This window comes from Myotis yumanensis, unplaced genomic scaffold (genome assembly GCF_028538775.1).
Source record: "Myotis yumanensis isolate MYYU_CA2020_CCGP unplaced genomic scaffold, mMyoYum1.0.hap1 SCAF_2, whole genome shotgun sequence".
Lineage (NCBI taxonomy): Eukaryota > Metazoa > Chordata > Mammalia > Chiroptera > Vespertilionidae > Myotis > Myotis yumanensis.
Genome location: NW_027223753.1, coordinates 72,757,383 through 72,777,029, shown reverse-complemented (window position 1 = coordinate 72,777,029; position 19,647 = coordinate 72,757,383). Strand labels below are relative to the sequence as shown.

At 43.8% G+C, this 19,647-nt stretch overlaps 1 protein-coding gene across 1 annotated transcript; it reads left to right on the top strand.

Annotated features, from left to right (window-relative positions):
- The first annotated feature begins 927 nt into the window (after positions 1-927).
- F3 (coagulation factor III, tissue factor) lies at positions 928-11,890 on the top strand. Its single transcript, XM_070405643.1, has 6 exons — positions 928-1,184; positions 2,304-2,415; positions 6,202-6,392; positions 8,250-8,428; positions 8,983-9,142; positions 10,672-11,890. Exons 1-6 carry the CDS (start codon positions 1,085-1,087, stop codon positions 10,806-10,808), a joined length of 879 nt encoding a protein of 292 aa, XP_070261744.1. The 5' UTR covers positions 928-1,084; the 3' UTR covers positions 10,809-11,890.
- Positions 11,891-19,647: the final 7,757 nt, after the last annotated feature.

The following is a 19,647-nucleotide window of genomic DNA, read 5'->3' as shown; positions in this document are numbered from 1 at the left end:
ACTGAACACCAGCGGCACGAAAATGTGGTTACATAATTTCATTTCGTTTTTTTTTCTCCGCACTTGAGCGGAACTCGGTTCCACAGATGTCTTCCTCAATGTGAGAACAATCCTTTCTGGAACCACAGGGCTGCAGATGTCACCCTGGAACTCTCCCAGGGGCAAAATGCCAGGTCCGGGACTGCTTTTCCGCGGTCACTACCCTGGGTGGTTCAGGGGTTAGCTGGCCTTGGGACCTGTGGGCGGCAGACACCTGCATCTGCACCACCTTAAAGGGCCCACGTTAAGCGCCTGGGGGGTAGGAAGACCAGGTACCCTTGCTTTCTGGGCAGAAGACGAAACCGCAGCTGGAAGCGGGCCCTCCCTGCTCATCACTGGGCTACAGATTCCAGGCCCAGCGCCAACGTGGGCAAAGTGCAGGGGAAAACGCCCTTCGAGGTGGGAGCTGAGCGGGAGCCAGGAGCCTGTACTTGCTATCAAACTTGGTAAATGCTGCCGCTCCCCCAGCCCGGACCACACTCTGTCACCAAGTGGAAGGAAGAAGCCCTGTCCTCCATCCCGAGAACTCTTTCCAACGCTCTGCTCTTTCTCCCCCCCCCCACAGACCTGCTGTCCGCTCGGGCTGGATGGCGGAGGCGCCGGCCCCGATGGCCTGGGGCCAGGGGGCTGAGGGTCAGGGGACCTGGGAGCGGGGTTCGGGAGACCTGGTTCCCCTCGGCACCTGGAGCCTCCAGCGACCGCGGGCCACTCGGAGCTGGGCGGCGCGGGTGAATCACGGGTGAATCACTCCTTTCAGGGTCCTGGAGTTTCCTAGCGCAGGAGGCGGGGCAGGGGTGTGGATCCGTAGGGCCGCCCACCGCGGCTGCCGGCGACGACGGACGGGGGCGGGGAGTCGGCAGGGCGGGCGCCGCGATCGCCGAGGCGCGGGCGTCCGCGCGGCCCTTTATAGCGCGCCCGGCACCCGCTTCTCCAGACTCGGCTCCCCGCGCCCCTTCCCGCTCTTTCCCCAGGGGCGCATTCAACCCAACCTCTCCAGCCTTCGGGGCGCGACGAATCCTCCCGACCTCGCCAGCAGCTCGTGGACATGGCGTCTCCCACCGGACCCCGAGTGACCTGCCCCGAGGCCGCTGTCTCCAGGACACTCCTCCTCAGCTGGGTCCTTGTCCAGGTGGCCGGAGCCTCAGGTGAGTGGCACCCGCCTCCCTGAATTCCTGGGGCGCTCTGCCCGAGGCGGGGATCAGCCCTGGCTGACAGCGGGCTCGTCCTGCTGCCTGGAGGTGCCCCCAGCGCCTGCCCAACTCAGCCGCGCTCACCCACCCGCGTTTGAACCAACCTGGGCGCGAGTTGGAGGGTAGGCGTTTGGTGCCCGGGACCCCGCCAGCATCTGCTAGAGATGCTTACAGGGAGATGCGTAGATGTGTAAGGGAAGTTGTGGCTCCAGCTTTAAGTTTAGGGAAAGAGCTTCCCAGTGATCTTGGTACTTGGGTCCGCACCTGCGCGGGTCAGCGTGCAGTGGTTTGAATAGTATCCTTAAGTGTGCACCTAATAGAGAGCGGCCCTCGGTGTGGTCTTGCTCGTCCTAGTTTAGATTGAGTTAGAGGCAATCCTGTTGCAGAATGTCGCTTGGATTGAAGCAGTCGTTACATTGTCCATGCCTCCGTATGCCTGTGCGACTGACCTGCCCAGTCTTAGCAACGCAGACCTTAATAACCAAGCATCCTAACCGGTGTACAAGCATCCTCCCGTGTGACAGGCCCAACATCTGCCTAGGTGTCTACTGACGTTTCAGGATAGAGACATTTTAGATAAAAATGAAAAGGATCAAGATTTGGCTTTTTCATTATATGCAGCCCTAACTGCTCTCACACATGTGGGATTTGCCCTTTTCCATAACTTATGGAAGACCCTTCCTAGCTGCCTTCCCTGCCAGAGTTCAACCTTGGAGACCTAGGCTCCCCGAGCTGGGTCAGGGACCCTCCCAGGGCCCTGATGGCTCCTGGACTGTGCCTCCAGGTCAGGTTTTCTCAGGGAGTCCCACGTGAATGATTTCAAACAATAATTTCAAGATCCTTGCCTGTTTCCTTACATTACAAGGAAGAACCTACCATGAGGAAATTCTGGGTTTGGGAAAAAATTGAATATTTTTTTCCTCTGGATAATTCGGTAATGAAGCTTTCATAGTTGGAAAAAAATTACTGTGAGGTTTATGGTGATGTTTAGGGGGTAGGGTGTTTTATACCGTCAACGTGAAATCATGTGCTGAGAAGTTCATGTAACAATAGCTGTTTCTCTTTTGTTTAAAGGCACTACAGGTGTGGTGGTAGCATATAATATAACTTGGAAATCAACGAATTTCAAGACAATTTTGGAGTGGGAACCCAAACCCATCAATCATGTCTACACTGTTCAGATAAGGTAAGTTAGATACAAAAAGAGGAAAATATGGCTTTTGATGTTTTTCCTTCCCTGTGCTGTCTTGATGTTTCTACTTTAAATGTCTTTAAAGCTGATTGATGGTTGAGGTTATTGGATAGATGACATGGTAATTTGCCATATTCTGCTAAGCCTGCCACATTTCCAGCCCTTAAACTGATAAAACATTTTAATTGCTTTTGGAGATGATGGAAAAATTCCTAAGTGGACTAGAAGCTATGGAGAGGTGAACCTTATTGAGCAAGCCTTGATGTCACTGATAGATATGATTCTGGATGGATAACTAATCTCACCTAATCGCACCCGTTTTTTTCCGGGCTGTCTAGACTGTAAGCCTGCTCTAACGTGTTAGGGAAGGGAAGAGGTGTGCTGGAGTTTGGATACATACATTGCCCTGAAGCAATGTTGGATGCATTCATCCTCGGACTCGTGATTCAAACTTCAGTTGCATACGTGCTAACAGGGGAGGTCAATTTTGTGACTCACCCCGCTGGAAAGAAATACTCCTCTGCCTGCGTGCTCAGCTGTCAGGGCTGCTCTGATTGACAGTTCTCCCTAAGAGCCCATAATTCAGTACACTCAGTCTAAATGTGGACATGTCTTCCTTGATGGTTTTCTCTATATTCTTGTAAGTTTCTTGTTTCTGAAAGGTTCTAGGAGACTTGGAAGAGATCTTATTAATTAGAGGAGAGCAGCTGTGGAAATTATTTTAACACATTGTATAAAGGCACAAAAGTATCACTGGCTAAAATTAAAGTGTTTTGCTTTTTGTTTTGTATTGTTCAGCTTGTCAAGCCTTTTTAGAGTATTAGAAATGCAACTCCTACATATGGAGGCAGTCTTTTAGGTAGATGTTCTTGTTTTACAAAATGAACTTCATGATGACTGTTGCCAAACCCACAGAGAAGAGAATGTGTGTGTGTGTGTGTGTGTGTGTGTGTGTGCACTGAAATACTTGTATAGATAGAGGGAGGGTGAGAAAGGAATTTCATAACCTGAGGTCATAATTATGATTATGGTCAAAGTTGTCAATTTGGATTCCACTAGTCAAGAGCTGAAGTTTACTTTGGTAGATACTTTCTTCTGGAGATTGAAAATAACATTTTAGGAAGAATGCTTACCTCTGAAATATATTCAGTCTTATGTTTAGTGAGCATATGGGAACATATTATGGTTTCCCTGATTTTTAAACATAAGCCTTTGTTAGCTCTCAGTTCTTGGACTTTCCAGGGCTGATATTCAAGTGAACGCAGCCCCTGTTTGCAAACACCCTAATGCAGAGCTGCTGGTTGGGGGCCTCCGTGGACACGGGGTTCTTGCAGAGCCCATATCTCATACTCTCGCCCATGTGCTAGAGGACCTGTGAGCAGTCCCTCCACCCTGCTGCAGACCTCACTCTTCTGTGTTGGTGAAAAGGATCACAGCAGTCATTTTATAGGAAAGGAAATTATTGCCCTAGGAAGGTGAGGGATTAATTCATGAGTGCCTTGATGGTGAGTGCCCAGCTGGGTCTGGAACCAAGGTCTGCCCAGTATTCTACCACCACCACCTTCTCTGGCGGGTCTGCCGCAGCCGATGTGAGTCCCCACAGCTGGGAGGAGGAAGGAGGATTGGTGCCAAAACATGAGTTTCTCCTTATTCCTCAGGTTTTTCTGTGAAGCTCCATCTCCTCAGTGGGCCGCCTTCCCTCCCAGTTTTCCTTCTCTAATGGCAGCATCTCCACCTGCTTCTCCTCTGCACCTGCTGCTCCTTTGTACCCACCACTAGCCTGTCCCCAGCCATGGGGCACCACTGCTAGGCCTGCAGCCCCTATTTGGAGCTCAACTGTATTTTTCCCATTTGGAAATAGTTTCAGTGACGGTTGCAAAGTGCTATTGGCTCAAGCACTGACACATCACCTGTAAGATTGATTCCATGGGAACGTTTGAATTCTAAAACCGAACTTCCAAAGCTCCTAGAAAACAACCTGTTCCTACATTGATGAGTCTTGATTCCATTGGAATTTTTTAGTAATTGAGGCAGGATTTTTATTATTTCCAAGTCAGGAGATTTTGCAATGAATACCTAGAGGATCCTCAAAGGCTTTTAAAATGTTAGTGCTGGTAACAGTGTTCAGAGGCGCTTACTACAGAATTGCCCCTTTATTACTTGTTCATGCAGCTTTACTGATTTCACGAGTTTCGGTGACATTGAGTACTGTAATTCCTGTGTGTGAGCTGGGAGAAACCAAATACGGATCTGTCAGGTGGAATGTAGCCTCGGAGCCCAGCAGTCTCTCTCTTGTTCTCTGAACGACATGTTTGCCATAGGATGAAGAAGAATCATCGTGTTTTCCTTCACTTTTTTCACTCCAGAATTAAAACAGCCTCTCTACTTCTGTCACAGAAAATTAGAGGAATCTAAGAAGTCAAAATCTTTCTGTATCAATGTTAGCTTGTGAATTTTAGGACAAAGAGTGTTATTTAGTTCCGATTTTTGGAAAATACCTGTTTATGGCTCATGTGCATGGATGTAGACAATTGAATTCAGTTTGTTTTTCTCCTCATTCAACCTGTAAATACAGACCATCTAATACTGAGCAAGGCCTGCTGTGTATAAGCCCTACAGCCTTGCTGCTTAACAGCAAACACAAGGGCATGGACCCCTGGTACCATGCAGACTGTGTTCAACATGAAGTGCTTTAGTGAAGATATCAGTGCTGGGAACAGGGAGGGGAGAGATCCGATCTGAGCAAGGAGATCTGGAGATTCCCGGGGAAAGTGGGACTGGAACAAGGCCCTAAATGATGGACGGGGCTGAGGCAGTGGATGATGCTGAAGAGAAGGGAAGAGCTGTCTGGCTGTCAATTGAGAGAGGACAGAAGTGTGTGGATCAAGTCACAGTGACATTTATCTATGGATTGTTTGGGTCCTTTAAAGCAATTTTATACTTATAGAAGTTTTTTAAATAATTTCCTCTTCAATGAAGGAAGATCTTTTAGCCTCTTAGTCTTTCAGGCTTTGTGAGAGAGATACTATTTTATTCTGTGGTCTTTAATGGGAAGTATTCACATCTTGTAAAAAAAAAAAAGTGAGAGAGGCATGTCGCAGAATGAGATGAACAGACCCAGTTCTCACCCCATTAGTTACATGACCTTGTACAAATTACTTAGCATATCGAGCTTCAGTATCCTTGTGTGTAAAAAAAGATCCAATACCTTCTTGGAAGGATCATATCAAATGAAGTAATGTGTAAAGGGCCTAGTATAGTACCTGCATATAGTAAATTCAATAAATATTAAAGAACCACACCAATAATTGTCGTGATAGAATGTAATATGTAGAATATATTATATAGATTCCATTATTACTACATTGACTATATTCTACAAAGAATATAGAATGTTTATAATAAATAGAATATAATACAAGATAATAAGTAATAAATAGTTGGGCCTTAATAAAAAATCATGTACATTCTAAGAAAGATATTTAAAATGGTTAAGAGCACAGACCCCAAAAATTGTTGTCTGGCTTAAAGTTAGGTCAGTTGTGTGACTGAGCTGGTCACCTAATCTCATTTTGCTTCAGTTACCTTACTGTGAAGAGAGAGATGATTACAGAGCCACCCCAGGTTACTGTGAGGACTCCAGTGCATCTAAAGTGCGGAGCATGGGAGTGCCTGCTCACGAGTGGTGTGGATGCTATTATTGTCACAGCACCACAGCCAGAAAGCCATCTGTCTCGTTGGATACAAATCCTAATGTTCCGTTTCTCTTTCTTCCTTTAGCCATAGATTAGGAAATTGGAAAAGCAAATGCTACTCCATCACTGACACAGAGTGTGACGTCACTGATGAGATTGTGAAGGACGTGAAGCAGACGTACTCAGCGCGGGTCCTTTCCACACCGGCAAATGCCACCGGTTACACTGGGGAGCCCCAGTACACAAACTCCCCGGAGTTCATTCCTTACTTAGAGAGTAAGTAGATCAGTTTCATTCTCGTTTTTATAAGCTCCCGAATCGTTTTGTGAGCTCATGACCCTTAGGGGCCTGTAGATAAAACAAGATTTCTTCAGAACCACATCTTTTTTCTCAGGAACCATAAAGTGCCCCAGCCCTCTTCACTCATTCCGATGTGGTAGGAGATTCCCAGAGCGTGAACTTTGGAGTTGATAACAGTATTATCAAGTAACTTTCTCCCCCAGCCTATCCCCAGACCGTGCCAGAGACAGGCCGGATGGGGACTGAGGGACTAGGACTTCCACCAGGACTGGGGTTTCAGTGTTTCTCCATGTATATTTTATTTACATACATATACACTCATACACACACACACACACACACACACACACACACACACACACCATTTCCATCCCATCAGCAGACCAGAAGTCCCAGTTTACAGGTTTTCACAGTCACAACTGCTCAGGGAAAGTCCAGTTTCCCTCTGATCCAGAGTCATGCTTGCTGACCTCATCTGGCCAAGGCTGTGCCGGGCGCTTGCCCAGCTGCTCCCAGCCTGCCTGCTTCGTGCAGGTTCTGAAAGTGCAGAGTGCTTTCCTCCCCCGCCTTTGCCCCAGTAATCGGCCCTTAGTATCTCCCAGGGGAATGCACAGGATCCTGGCCAAGTAGGAGATTACATTTTTTGGCCTGACTACAGTATTTTAAATAAACCTGTAACACACTAGGAAGGGTGAAATCTTTTAAGGTCTTTTAAGGTCTTTAAATCTTCACAGGTCTTTGAGGAAGACCTAGAATGAAAGGTTAAAGTGAAAGGGTCATGTTATCAGTGCTTTTCTATCTACCCCTCTGACCACCCAGTGAGAGAGGAGAGTTTCTGGAGGCCGGAATGGTGAGAAGGGGCAGAGGGACAGGCAGCCAACCTTTCCCCTCTAGTATCTACATGGAGGGTTGAAATAGAAGGTAGCCTTCGCCCAGGTGAATCTGACTGCCTTTCCTGTTTGCCAGAGCCTGTCTTTCGCTTGTGTGTCTGTCACGGCACCCAGCTGGGCATTAGACACCACATCCATGCTCCCTCTGCTAACTCCGCCCCGGGTCACTGGCTGTCCTCCTTCCATTGATGGCACCCACTTGGTTTTCTGTGACAGTTCTTGAGATTTTTGTAAGCCACTTCAAGTCCCTTTTTGGTACAAGATAAAATATAGTTTGCATATTTATTTTGCATGTGCCTACACATAACTTGCACATAATTTGTGTTAAATTATTGGGATTGATTTTCTTGTTGCTCAACCAAAACACATGGGATCATTGCGCCCTCCAGAGTCCCAAGGCTTAACACTGGTTCCTGGGGATGCCAGGACATCTCCCGGGCTTTCCCACAGCCCCTCATTTATTTTACCTAAAATATGGAATCTGTGCAACTGTGTTGTTTAATACAGTTGCCTCTAACCACGTGTGGCTATTGAGCCCTAGGAATGTGGCAAATGCTCTAAGGGTAAAAATACACACTAGATTTTGAAAAAATATCTCCAAAAGTTCTAGATGGATTACCTGTTGAAATGATAATATTTTCACTATAATGGGTTAAATAAACTATATTACTGGAATTCACTTCACCTGCTCCTTTTCACATTTTCTAATGTGATTACAAGGAAATGTAACTGACATCGGTGGCTCCGGTTCTATTTCCAATGGGCAGCGCTTCTATAGCAGGTCTCGGGGTTCGGCTTGGTGCCACTTGGCTCACTCCTGCTAGGGAGCGGGTTCTGTGCAGGTGTTTTATGAGGGATGACCAGGGTATTAACTGTGAGAACTAAATGGGATTCTATTTGTAGAGAATTCTTTGGTTCCAACGAAGTTTATTTTCTGTTTTAGCAAACCTCGGACGGCCAACAATTCAGAGTTTTGAACAAATTGGGACAAAACTGAATGTGACAGTACAGGATCCTCGGACCTTAGTCAGAATGAATGGCACATTCCTGAGCCTCCGGGATGTCTTTGGCGAGGACTTAAGTTACACACTTTACTACTGGAAAGCTTCAAGTACAGGAAAGGTGAGGATTTCTTCCACTGGTTTTTATGACTTGCTTTAAATCGTAGGTCCTTGATTTTACAACCCACTTCTGCCCCAATTCAAAAGTAACAGAACGGGTGGTTGAGAGGGCAGTGTGGTGGGGTGAGAGGGGTGCTTGCTGTCCTGGTTCTACCCATGACTTTGAGTGACCTTGTGACTTTGGAGGAGGCCCCCTTGGATACCCAGGTTCCTCAGCCAAGAGGCTCGACCAGATCATCTCTAAAGTTCCTGTCAGGTCTCACATTTCTTTCTCTATTGAGGATCACAGAGACAAAATTTGTTTTCCCTTCAACAATTAATACGTCATCCTTCCTTTCCCTTACTGCAAACATCTCCTACAGGGGCTAAGTTGGATATCTTAGTCTTGGAAAAAGCACCCTCAGCAGTCAGCATGAGGAATATTTAGCCAAGTCACTTCTCATCCTGTATATGTCAGATGTGTCTACATAGGCTTTTGCTTCCACGGTGACCTGGTAAAGGAGAAAGAACTCACTTGGAGCCCAGATGAATTAAGAACTCTTTATCTTTTAACAGAAAATGGTCAAGACAAACACTAATGAGTTTTTGATTGATGTGGATAAAGGACAAAACTACTGTTTCAATGTTCAAGCCGTGATTGCGTCACGAAAAGCTAACCAGAAGAGTCCCGAAAGCCCCATTGAGTGCAGCAGCCACGAGAAGGGTGTGTTCAAAGGTGAGTGGCTCTGCCCAGCAGGCGGGAGGCATGGGTGCCCTCCAGAAGACCAGCTCCAGCCGCAGAACCAGGGTGTCCTTTGTTCAGAGAGAAAGTGTCTTGGTTTTTCTTGGTTTTGTGTGGTTTTTTTGGAAGTTACTCATAATTTTAGGCCTTTAGAAATGTTTCTATGTTGTTCCCTTATAGCAGCGAGTATTTTCTTGAGCGCCTACCACATGCTAAGCTCTCTGCTGAGTACTAGGCACATAGTCCATCTTTGGGGTTTAGTGTCAATCACAGATTTCTCTGGGCATGTTTTCATACTTAAATTCTAATCTTCGGGGTTTGAGGGGAGCATCTGGACCAGCTGTGAGCACCCACAGTGGGCTGTAAAGTCTAACCCAGGGGTCCTCAAACTACAGCCCACTGGCCACATGCAAATACAAATATTGTATTTGTTCCCATTTTGTTTTTTTACTTCAAAATAAGATATGTGTAGTGTGCATAGGAATTTGTTCATAGTTTTTTTTAAAACTATAGTCCGGCTCTCCAACGGTCTAAGGGACAGTGAACTGGCCCGCTGTTTAAAAAGTTTGAGGACCCCTGGTCTAACCCATGAAGGGAAGGGATTCAGCCTGTCACATATACCCATGTACGTGTGTCCATGCGTGTGCACACACGGGGTCCACACACGGTGAGGAGAGGCTTCTAACTGGAATTGCTGTAGGTGTGTAGACACATATGTACATGAAGCTGTAAGCCTAGGAGTTTCTCTCCAAGCTTTATAAAGAAAGTGCTCTGAGTACTACCAGGGATTAAAAGTCAAAAGATAGTAATGATGACCTAGCTCCTTGCTAAGAAGAGATTTTAAAATTTAAAAACACTTTAAAATAAATTCTCCTCCATTTATTGACACTGACAGAAGGAAAGGACTCTCCTTCTCTCTGGTCCTGCACGCTCTGGGCCATCGTACCCACAGCCCTAACATCCATCTTTCTAAAGCCAACTCGAGTTCCGCTGCCTCTGTCTTCGTGCACATCCTGACCGCTGCTTCCCAGGTCTCTTCTCTATCTGCAGAAATGCGTCCTTTGAGAACCATTGTAATCACCACCTCCACCCGGAAGCCTTCTTATTGCCCCAGCCAGTTTTCATCTCTCTCAGCTGAATTCTGGTAGCCCTCTGTGTGTCTCTTTGCACTGATAGTTCATCTTCTACTGTAATCATTGCCACCAAACTCAGCATTATGCACTGTTTTTAGCCAGTTGTTTCTAACAGCTGTTCTTACTTCCATCTATGTGTACCTTCTCTAGACTAAGAACATTAACCAGTTTACTTAAGCTTTTGGCCTTTGTCAATTGCCCTACAACATCTAGGGTTTGACAAATTCTTTCCTAACCAAAATGCGTTGTGGTGGAAAGAGTAGAGGAAAGAAATTTCAAATTACGCAAAAGCAGGATGGTGTAATTTGGAGTTAAGCCCTCAGTTCTGTCCACTGATAAATGGGATTCGAGCTCTCTCTCCACATTGACTTGGTAACTTTTATTTTTCAGACATGTTCTTCATCATCGGAGCAGTGGTGTTCGTGGTCATCATCTTCATCATCACCCTGTCCCTGTGTCTGTACAAGTGCAGGAAGGCCAGAGCAAGGAAAAGTGGCAAGGCGAACTCCCCGCTCCGTGTTGCATAAAGCACGTGACATTAGAGCTGCCGACTTCTGCAGTTTATATTGCACTGTGACAAAGAACTTTTAAAAGGATGGAATATATGGAAACAAAAATGAATTTTTGGAGCATGGAGACTCTTGGGCCCAAAGAAAGTTCTTTATCTGACTGTTCTCATGAATAGCATTCTGGTTTCGAGACCAGCACTAGTCACTTTGGAATGTAATGAATGGTACAACCAATTCCAAGTTTTTGTTTTTGTTTTTAAATATATTTTATTGATTTTTTACAGAGAAGAAGGGAGAGGGATAGAGAGCCAGAAACATCGATGAGAGAGATCCATCAGCTGCCTCCTGCACGCCCCCCAGTGGGGATGTGCCCGCAACCAAGGTACGTGCCCTTGACCGGAATCGAACCTGGGACCCCTGAGTCCGCAGGCCAATGCTCTATCCACTGAGCCAAACCGGTTTGGCAATTCCAAGTTTTTTAAATTTATTTTTTAACACTATGGCACCTTTTGCACATATCATGCTTTAGACTGTATTTTCTACACTCAAGACGAAACCAGGTCATCTAAACAAAAACAAATGAACAAATGCCTTAAAAAGTCCTGGGTGGACTTTTGGAATACTTTCAACATGCTGACTTCAAACCATGTGGGAGAGTAAAATGGAAATTGGGTGGACTTTTCTAACATGTGTCTGTCCTTTTAAAATGTGGAGTTTAGGTTCTTTTTAGAGTTCTTTTGGAGGTTCAAAATAGTTGGCAAAACATATGCATGTGTTAAATGCAGAAGACTCCCACTTTGCCTGACCAAGCCTGACAACTTTGGGCATGTGCATTACAGTTTAGCACTTTAACTGACTTAAATGCTATTAATTAAACACTTGACAGCTAGCTATATTTTTATGAAACTATACAAACTACATAAAGTTTATGATTTAAGGTACTTCAAGTTTATATGGTCAACATTGTATATATTTATATAATTTTTTAAAGGTTTTATATGGGATTTTCTATTTATAGAGGTGATATTGTTCTATTTGTATATATTGAGATAATTTATTTAATATAGTTTTATATAAATAAAGGTGACTGGGAATTGTGACTGTTTCATTTATTATATCTTCCGTTTATTGTTTTTTTATTCTTTATTATTTAAAGTATTACATGAGTCTCCTTTTTCCCCCATTGACCTCTCCCCAGCTACTCCCATTCCCCAGCACATGCCCTCACCCCCCTGTCTGTGTCCATGGGTTATGCTCATATGCATGCATACAAGTCCTTTGGTTGATCTCTTACCCCCTGAGCCCCTACCTTCCCTCAGGCTGGACAATCTGTTCAATGCTTCTGTGTCTCTGGTTCTATTTTTGTTCGTCAGTTTATGTTGTACATTATACTTCACCAATGAAGGAGATCATGTGATATTTATCTTTCTCTGACTGGCTTGTTTCGCTTAGCATAATGCTCTCCAGTTCCATCCATGCTGTTGCAAATGGTAATAATTCCTTCTTTTTTATAGCAGCGTAGTATTCTATTGTGTAGATGTACCACAGTTTTTTAATCCACTCATCTGCTGATGGACACTTAGGCTGTTTCTAAATCTTAACTATTGTAAGTTGTGCTGCTATGAACATAGGGGTACATATATTCTTTCTGACTGGTGTTTCTGTTTCCTTGGGATATATTCCTAGAAGTGGGATTACTGGGTCAAATAGAAGTTCCATTTTTAATTTTTTGAGGAAACTCCATACTGTTTTCCACAGTGGCTGCACCAGTCTGCATTCCTACCAGCAATGCATCCTCCCCAGCACTTGTCGTTTGTCAATTTGTTGATGATAGCCATTCTGACAGGTGTGAGATGGTATCTCATTGTTGTTTTGATTTGCATCTCCCAGGTGATTAGGGACTTTGAGCATGTTTTCATATGTCTCTTGGCCTTCTGTATGTCCTCTTTTGAAAAGTGTCTATTTAGGTCCATTTATTGTTTTTGATTTGGTTTTTGTATTGTCTCAACTTCAGGAACAAAGGACCCTAAAATTCTCAATGGATTATGAAAACATTTTTATATTATTTTTAATTTCTTACATCAGTTTGGTGGCTGTGGGTTAAATGCAGCTCTTCTTTTTCTTTTTTTTATCTTCCCCAAGGATATGTTTTTATTGATTTTAGAGAGAGAAGAAAAGAGAGGGAGAGAGAAAGAGAAAGATCAATCGGTTGCCTCCCATACTCTCCTCAACCGAGGATCAAACCCAAAACCCAAAACCTAGGCATGTGCCCTGACCAGAAATCAAACCTGTTGCCCTTCGATACATGGGACGATGCTCCAACCAACTGAGCCACACTGGCCAGGGCTGCAGCTCTTCATATATATATGCTCTCCAGTTCCATCCCTTAGAAACACCAATGATGAGAGAGAATCATTGATTGACTGCCTCCTGCATGCCCTCTACTGAGTATTGAGCCAGAAACCCAGGCATGTACCCTGACCAGGAATTAAACCAAGACCTCCTGGTTCATAGGTCGATGCTCAACCACTGAGCCACATTGACCAGCTGCAGCTCTTCTTAATGTCTTGTCATTCTAAAACCCAAACTAAAGGGTAGCCTGTATTTGGATCAGAGCAGAAAGCTGGTAGAAACAGGCAACCACCTCTTCAAGTTTTAACCCGCCTCTAAAAATTTGTGCTCCAGACTGGCCCACTGTCACCTCAGCTCCTGTGATACTGGTTCAAGCAAGACACATGACCACACCTGCCAACACTGCCTACAGGCTGCACAAGTTACACAACAATGGGCAGGGATGATAGTGTTACAGGGAAGGTAGAACTCAGATAATCTACTGTAGACTTAGAGGGAGAGAACTGTTGCCATATGCATTAGTTTGAGTTGCAGGTGAAGGTTGGAGAAGAGAAGGGAAAAAAGTTCTTTGGATTATTGTCTTGAAAAAACATTGGATAAAAGGACTATGTAAGATAGGGAGAGAGAGAAGTAGAGTGGAGTCTCTAGAATTAACTAAAAGCTCTTTGCGGGCAGGACTGGGTCGAGCTCATGTTTACTGCTCCTTGAGGATGGCCATGCCAATGGGCTCTGAGTCATAGCGGAGCTGGGTTCATCACCGCCCTCGAGAATGTAGAGACAGTGAGTCCTCCATTCAAATACAAATAAAACATAGCAGATCAGTCTTGTTCTCTCAACTCTATTGAAAGAGGATTCTAACCAGTGATGAGGAAGAAGTCCCTGGCACCTACTCGGGCCACAACCACATTTGCCTCCTGCCGGGGAAGGCCGGGCCAGTGGAGTCTAGGAAAAGCATCCAGATGGCACACCTACCTGGACGTGGTCCCACACGGAGACACTGAGCAAGCATTGAAATGAGCAAAGACCCGATTCACAGTCCAGCCATTCATAAATTTTAACTCCGTTTTGTTCCTTTGCTCTAAGGAACTAAATAAGAATTGGCAACAAAACTCTAAACATGATATGTTTGATATCATATGTTCTAAGGAAGGATGGGCAAAACAAACCTTTCTTTGAGGTTCCCTAAAAATGGTAGCCCAAAAGAAGAAAAAAAAAGGTAGACGTTTTGGAAAAATTAAGGGAAACAGGCCGGTGGTTGTTCAATCGAGCTGGTTTTGTTGGTTGGTTTGCCATCATCGGTTTGTGTTAATGCTGGAGAGGATGAATCTTACACCCTTGGAGGGCTGGGGAGGGGAGTGTGTTGTGCCAGAAAAAGAGGGGGTACATTTGCAGCAGAATCCATAGCAGAGAGGTTGGATGGGACGTTCTGAAAGAAGTGTGCTTTGGCCATTATCTTGAATTCCTGCTCACGTGGGGCAAAGAGCTTAGCCCTTCCCGGGGTAGAACAAGCTCCCAGAGCCGGCGTCTGACGTGGCTTTTCCATCAGACTGCGCTTTCCCTGCCAGGAATCAGTACAGCGTTATGCAATTCCGAGGCCTCATAATCTAAGGAATTTTAATGGTCCCGCTAAAGAAAGTTCTGGCAGAGTGAAAGCAGGTCTGGGTAGTAATGAGAGGTGTCTGGCTGTTCATAGGGAAGGAATCCATTACAGACCCGAATGAGGCCGCACTGCCATGGACAGGAAGCGTCAATGCTGCAAATGTTACCTGTTTCAGGTTGCTACACCTCTGCTTATGGCTGAGAGGAAGCAAGGCCTGCTGAAATCCACACCGTACTATCAGTTGCTAGCTGGTACCCAGAAACCACCGCCACTCTGTGGGCCAAATCCTGCTGCATTACTTACCCCAGCCCTTGAAGGATCCCATAGATCTAATTGTTACCAAACTAAACTTTCATGTTTTGAACAGAGATTTTTTTTTCTACCATCTTAAATTATTGACCAATTTTGACTTATTATAAGACACTAATACTTGTGGAATCCAAAGACATTTTACCTTAGTTATAGCTGATGGCCTACAATCTAAGTACCTGTCTTGAATAACCAAAAGAACAATGATCTCTATCCATCTAATAGTAAATAAACTCATTCCCAAATGCAATTTTTACCCTTCTTAGGATATGCGCATTTAACATGTGTTATTTTTCTCCAGAGGTTGCTTGAGGAGGTTTATTACTGTTACAACATGACCCTCATTCAGATGTATACAGTGGAGATTATTTTTTTCCCATAGCCCATGCTTTCCAGCCAAGTGTCTAGATGGCTCTGTCTTTGTCGTTCAGCACATTCCTTTCTCAAGGCTGTGGAAATTGGTTTAAGGGTTGGCACATGACCTAACCGAGTCTAGGAAGCGTGAATCTCAGGGCTTTTTCTGGGAATATTGGAATAGTCTCTTTCTTGATGAACATAATGAGAAAACGTAGCCCCAAGAGCTGCTGGCAGTTATTTTGAGACCATAAAGAGAGCAGCCTTAACTAGAGCTGGCGCATTGGAGCGCAATGCAGAGTGATGGAAAGAAACTAAGCCACCAAACTGCTGGATCAAGCCTTGCCTGAGATTATCCCTATCCATGGACTTTTCACAGGTTGTAAAAGCCAATAATTGTTTACTCAAGCTTGATTCAGGTCTTCTTGGCTTTTCTGACTTGCAATCCAAGGCACCCTAACTAATGCTGTGTAAGCACTGGCCATGGACTATACACATAGAGGAAGAAGGTGCCTATAATGTCAGCTTATAATATAAAGGGCTTATATTGTAAAGTAACATTCCATTCTCAACGACTCTTTACATGGAAATTATCCCCTTTCCAGCATCGTCAGGTTCTTCTTTTCTACTGGATCATTCCTACAGAACGCAACATACCCTGTTATTTTCCCTCTTTAAAAAGAATCTTCCTTTGACCTATAAAAGTCCTTGTCTGGATTTTCTTCTCACTCCCTACTCCTTGGATACCATTCTCTTCTTTCTGACTCTAAATGTTGGATTACTTTAGTGCACCAACCTAGTCTCTATCAATTATCACTCTCCAAGTAACATATCCCAGCCCGGCTCTGTCACCGAGCTCTGTCACGCTACATCTCCACACCATCGCTATGCTGATGGCTCCCAAGTATCTCAGCCCCCTGCCTCTTCCCTACACTCCAGGTCCAATTGTTTACACACTTTATGAGAATGTCTAACAGGCATCTCAGTTTCATTTAATTTATTTTTAATATATATATTTTTTATTGATTTCAGAGAGAAAGGGAGAGGGGGAGAGAGAGAAACATCAATGATGAGAATCATTGATTGACTGCCTCTTGCACGCCTCCTACTGGAGATTGAGCCTGAGCCTGTGCCTTGACTGGGAATCAGACTGTGACCTCCTGGTTCATAGGTCAATTCTCAATCACTGAGTCACACGACTGGGCAAGCATCTCAATTTTAAAATGGCTGAAGAGATTATATTTCTCCCAACCCCAAAACCTGTTTCTCCCCTAATGTTTCCATTTCCAGTCCCTAGGCCTGGCCGGCAGATGAAGTGCAAACATCTGGCATGGAAGGGCAGGTCCCAGCTGATATCTGGGCCCTGGGCAGCACCTCAGCCCCCAAACCCTCACATGCCTCCCTCCGCCTGAGTCATGGTGCCGGAGTCCCTATATCCCTATCACCCCTGCCCCCAGGTAGCTGGCGAGAGGTCACAAGGTGCCATGGGAGGTTGGTCACCTCCACCCACCCCCAGTTCCCGATCCCAGCCTGAGGTTCAGCCCCAATTGGGGGATCAGGGCCTGCCAGCTGCTGGTCGCTGTCTGCAGGGCAATCAGCGGGGTGATCGGGCCCCCACTCGCACCCGCCTTGGCCTGGTGCTGCCTGCTCACCTGCTCCACCATCCCACCGTAGTCCCGCTCTCCTCGGGCCCATTGGGGCCAACAGCGCCTCCACTGCTGCCTGCTGCCAGCACCGTGTCACCAACGCCCACCATGTTCTGCACAGCCCTCTGGTGGTCAGCGCATGTCATAGTGAGCGGTTGAACTCTCAAACTCCCAGTAGAGGGGACAATTTGCATATTAGGCTTTTATTATATAGGATGATTATTTATTTATTTTCTAATCTTCACCCAAGGGTATTTTTTCCATTGATATTTTTTTTTAGAAAGAGTAGAAAGAAGGGAGAAGGGGCAGAGAGAGAGAGAGAGAGAGAGAGAGAGAGAGAGAAACATCAATATGAGAAAGACACATCAATTGGCTGCCTCCCACATGAACCCTGACCAGGGCCAGGAAATGAGCCTGCAGCTGAGGCATATGCCCTTGACCAGGAATCAAACCCATGATCCTTCAGTCCATGGGCTGATGTTCTAACCACTGAGCAAAATCAGCCAGGGCTGATCATGATTTTTATCCTTCATTTTGTTTATGGGTTGTATCACATTAATTGATTTGCAGATATTGAGTCAATCCTGAATCCCAGGAATAAATCCCACTTAATCATGGTACATGATCTTTTTAATGTATTGCTGAGTTTGGTTTGCTATTATTTTGTTGAGGATTTTTGCATGTATGTTCCTCAAAGATATTGGCATATATATATTGTCTTTGTCTAGTTTTGGAATCAGAAAAAAAAAGAGCTTGGGAGGCTTTCCTCTTCTTGAATTTATTTGAATATTTTGAGAAGAATAGGTGCTAATTCTTTTTTGAATGTTTGGTATAATTTACCTGTGAAGCCATTCAGTCCAGGACTTTTGTTTATAGAAAGTTTTCTGATTACTGATTCTATATTGTTGGTAGTAATTGGTTTGTTCAGATTTTCTATTTCTTCTTGTTTCAGTCTTGGAAGATTGTGTTTTTAAGAATTTATCCATTTCTTCCAGATTGTCCAATGTACTGGCATATAGTTGTTCATACAAATTCTTATAGTCCTTTGTATTTCTATGGTGTCAGTTGTCATGTCTCTTTTTTTTTTTCATTTTTTTTTTATTGCTTAAAGTATTACAAAGGGTATTACATATGTGTCCTTTTTTTTCCCCTACCCCCTAGTGTCTTATGTCCATTGGTTATGCTCATATGCATGCATACAAGTTCATGTCTCTTTTTTAATTTCTGGTTTTATTTCTTTGGATCCTCTCTTTTTTTTTCTTGTTGACTCTAGTTAAGGGTTTATCAATTTTGTTTATCTTCAAAGAACCAGCTCTTGGTTTCATTGATCTTTTGTATTTTTTTTAGACTCTATTTCATTTATTACTGCTCTGATTTTTATTATTTCCCTTCTTCTACTCACTTTAGGCTTTGTTGTCTTTTTCTGGTTCATTTAGATATAAGGTTAGATTATTTACTTGAGATTTTTCCTGTTTCTTCAGGTAGGCCTGTAGTGCTATGAATTTTCCTCTTAGGATGGCTTTTACTGTGTTTCATAGATTTTGTGTTGTTGTGTTTTCATTTTCATTTGTCTTTTTTATTTTTTTCTTGCTCTCATTGTTAATCTATTCATTGGTTAGCCTCCACATGTTTGTGTTTTTCAGCTTTTTCTTAAAAATTATTTCTAATTTCATACCATTGTGGTCAGAGAAGATATATGATATGATTTCAATCTTCTCTAATATATTGATGCTTCTTTAGTGTCTTAACATGTGGTCTATCCTAGATGTTCCGTGGATACTTTAAAATAATGTATATTCTGCTATTTCAAGGTGACATGCTCTGAAAGTATTAATTAAATTCATCTGGAATAGTGTGTTATTTAAGGCTGCTATTTCCTTGTCAATTTCTTGTCTGGAAGATCTATGCATTGATGCCAATGGGGTGTTAAAATATCCTACCATGACTGTATTACTGTCGATCTCTCCCTTTATGTTTATCAATATTTACTTTATATAGGTAGTTGCTTTTATGTTGGGTGCACAAATGTTTATAAGGGTTATATCCTTTGTTGGATTAATCCCTTTATCATTATGCAATGTCCTTCTTTGTCTCTTATTATAGCCTTTCTTTTTAAAGTCTATTTTGTTTGATATAATTATTGTTACCCCAGCTTTTTTACATTTCCATCTGCATGAAATATCTCTTCCCATCCCTTTATTTTTAGTCTCTGTGTATCTTTTGCTCTGAGGTAGGTGTCATATAGACAGTGTATGTATGGGTCTTGTTTTCTTATCTATTCAGCTACTCTCTATCTTTTGATTGAAGCATTTAATCCATTTACAGTTATAGTGATTATTGATAGGTACATATTTATCACCACTTCATTACTTATAACTATGTTCCTCTCTTTTTTTTCTTTCTTTCTTTTCCTAAGAAGACCCTTTAATATTTCTTGTAATACTAGTTTGGTGGTAATGAACTCCTTTTGCTTTTTCTTATCTGGGAAGCTGTTTATTTCACCTTCAATTTTAAAGGATAGCCTTGCCAGGTAGAATAATCTTGGTTGTAGGTCCTTGCTTTGCATCACTTTAAATATTACCTGCCAATTCCTTCT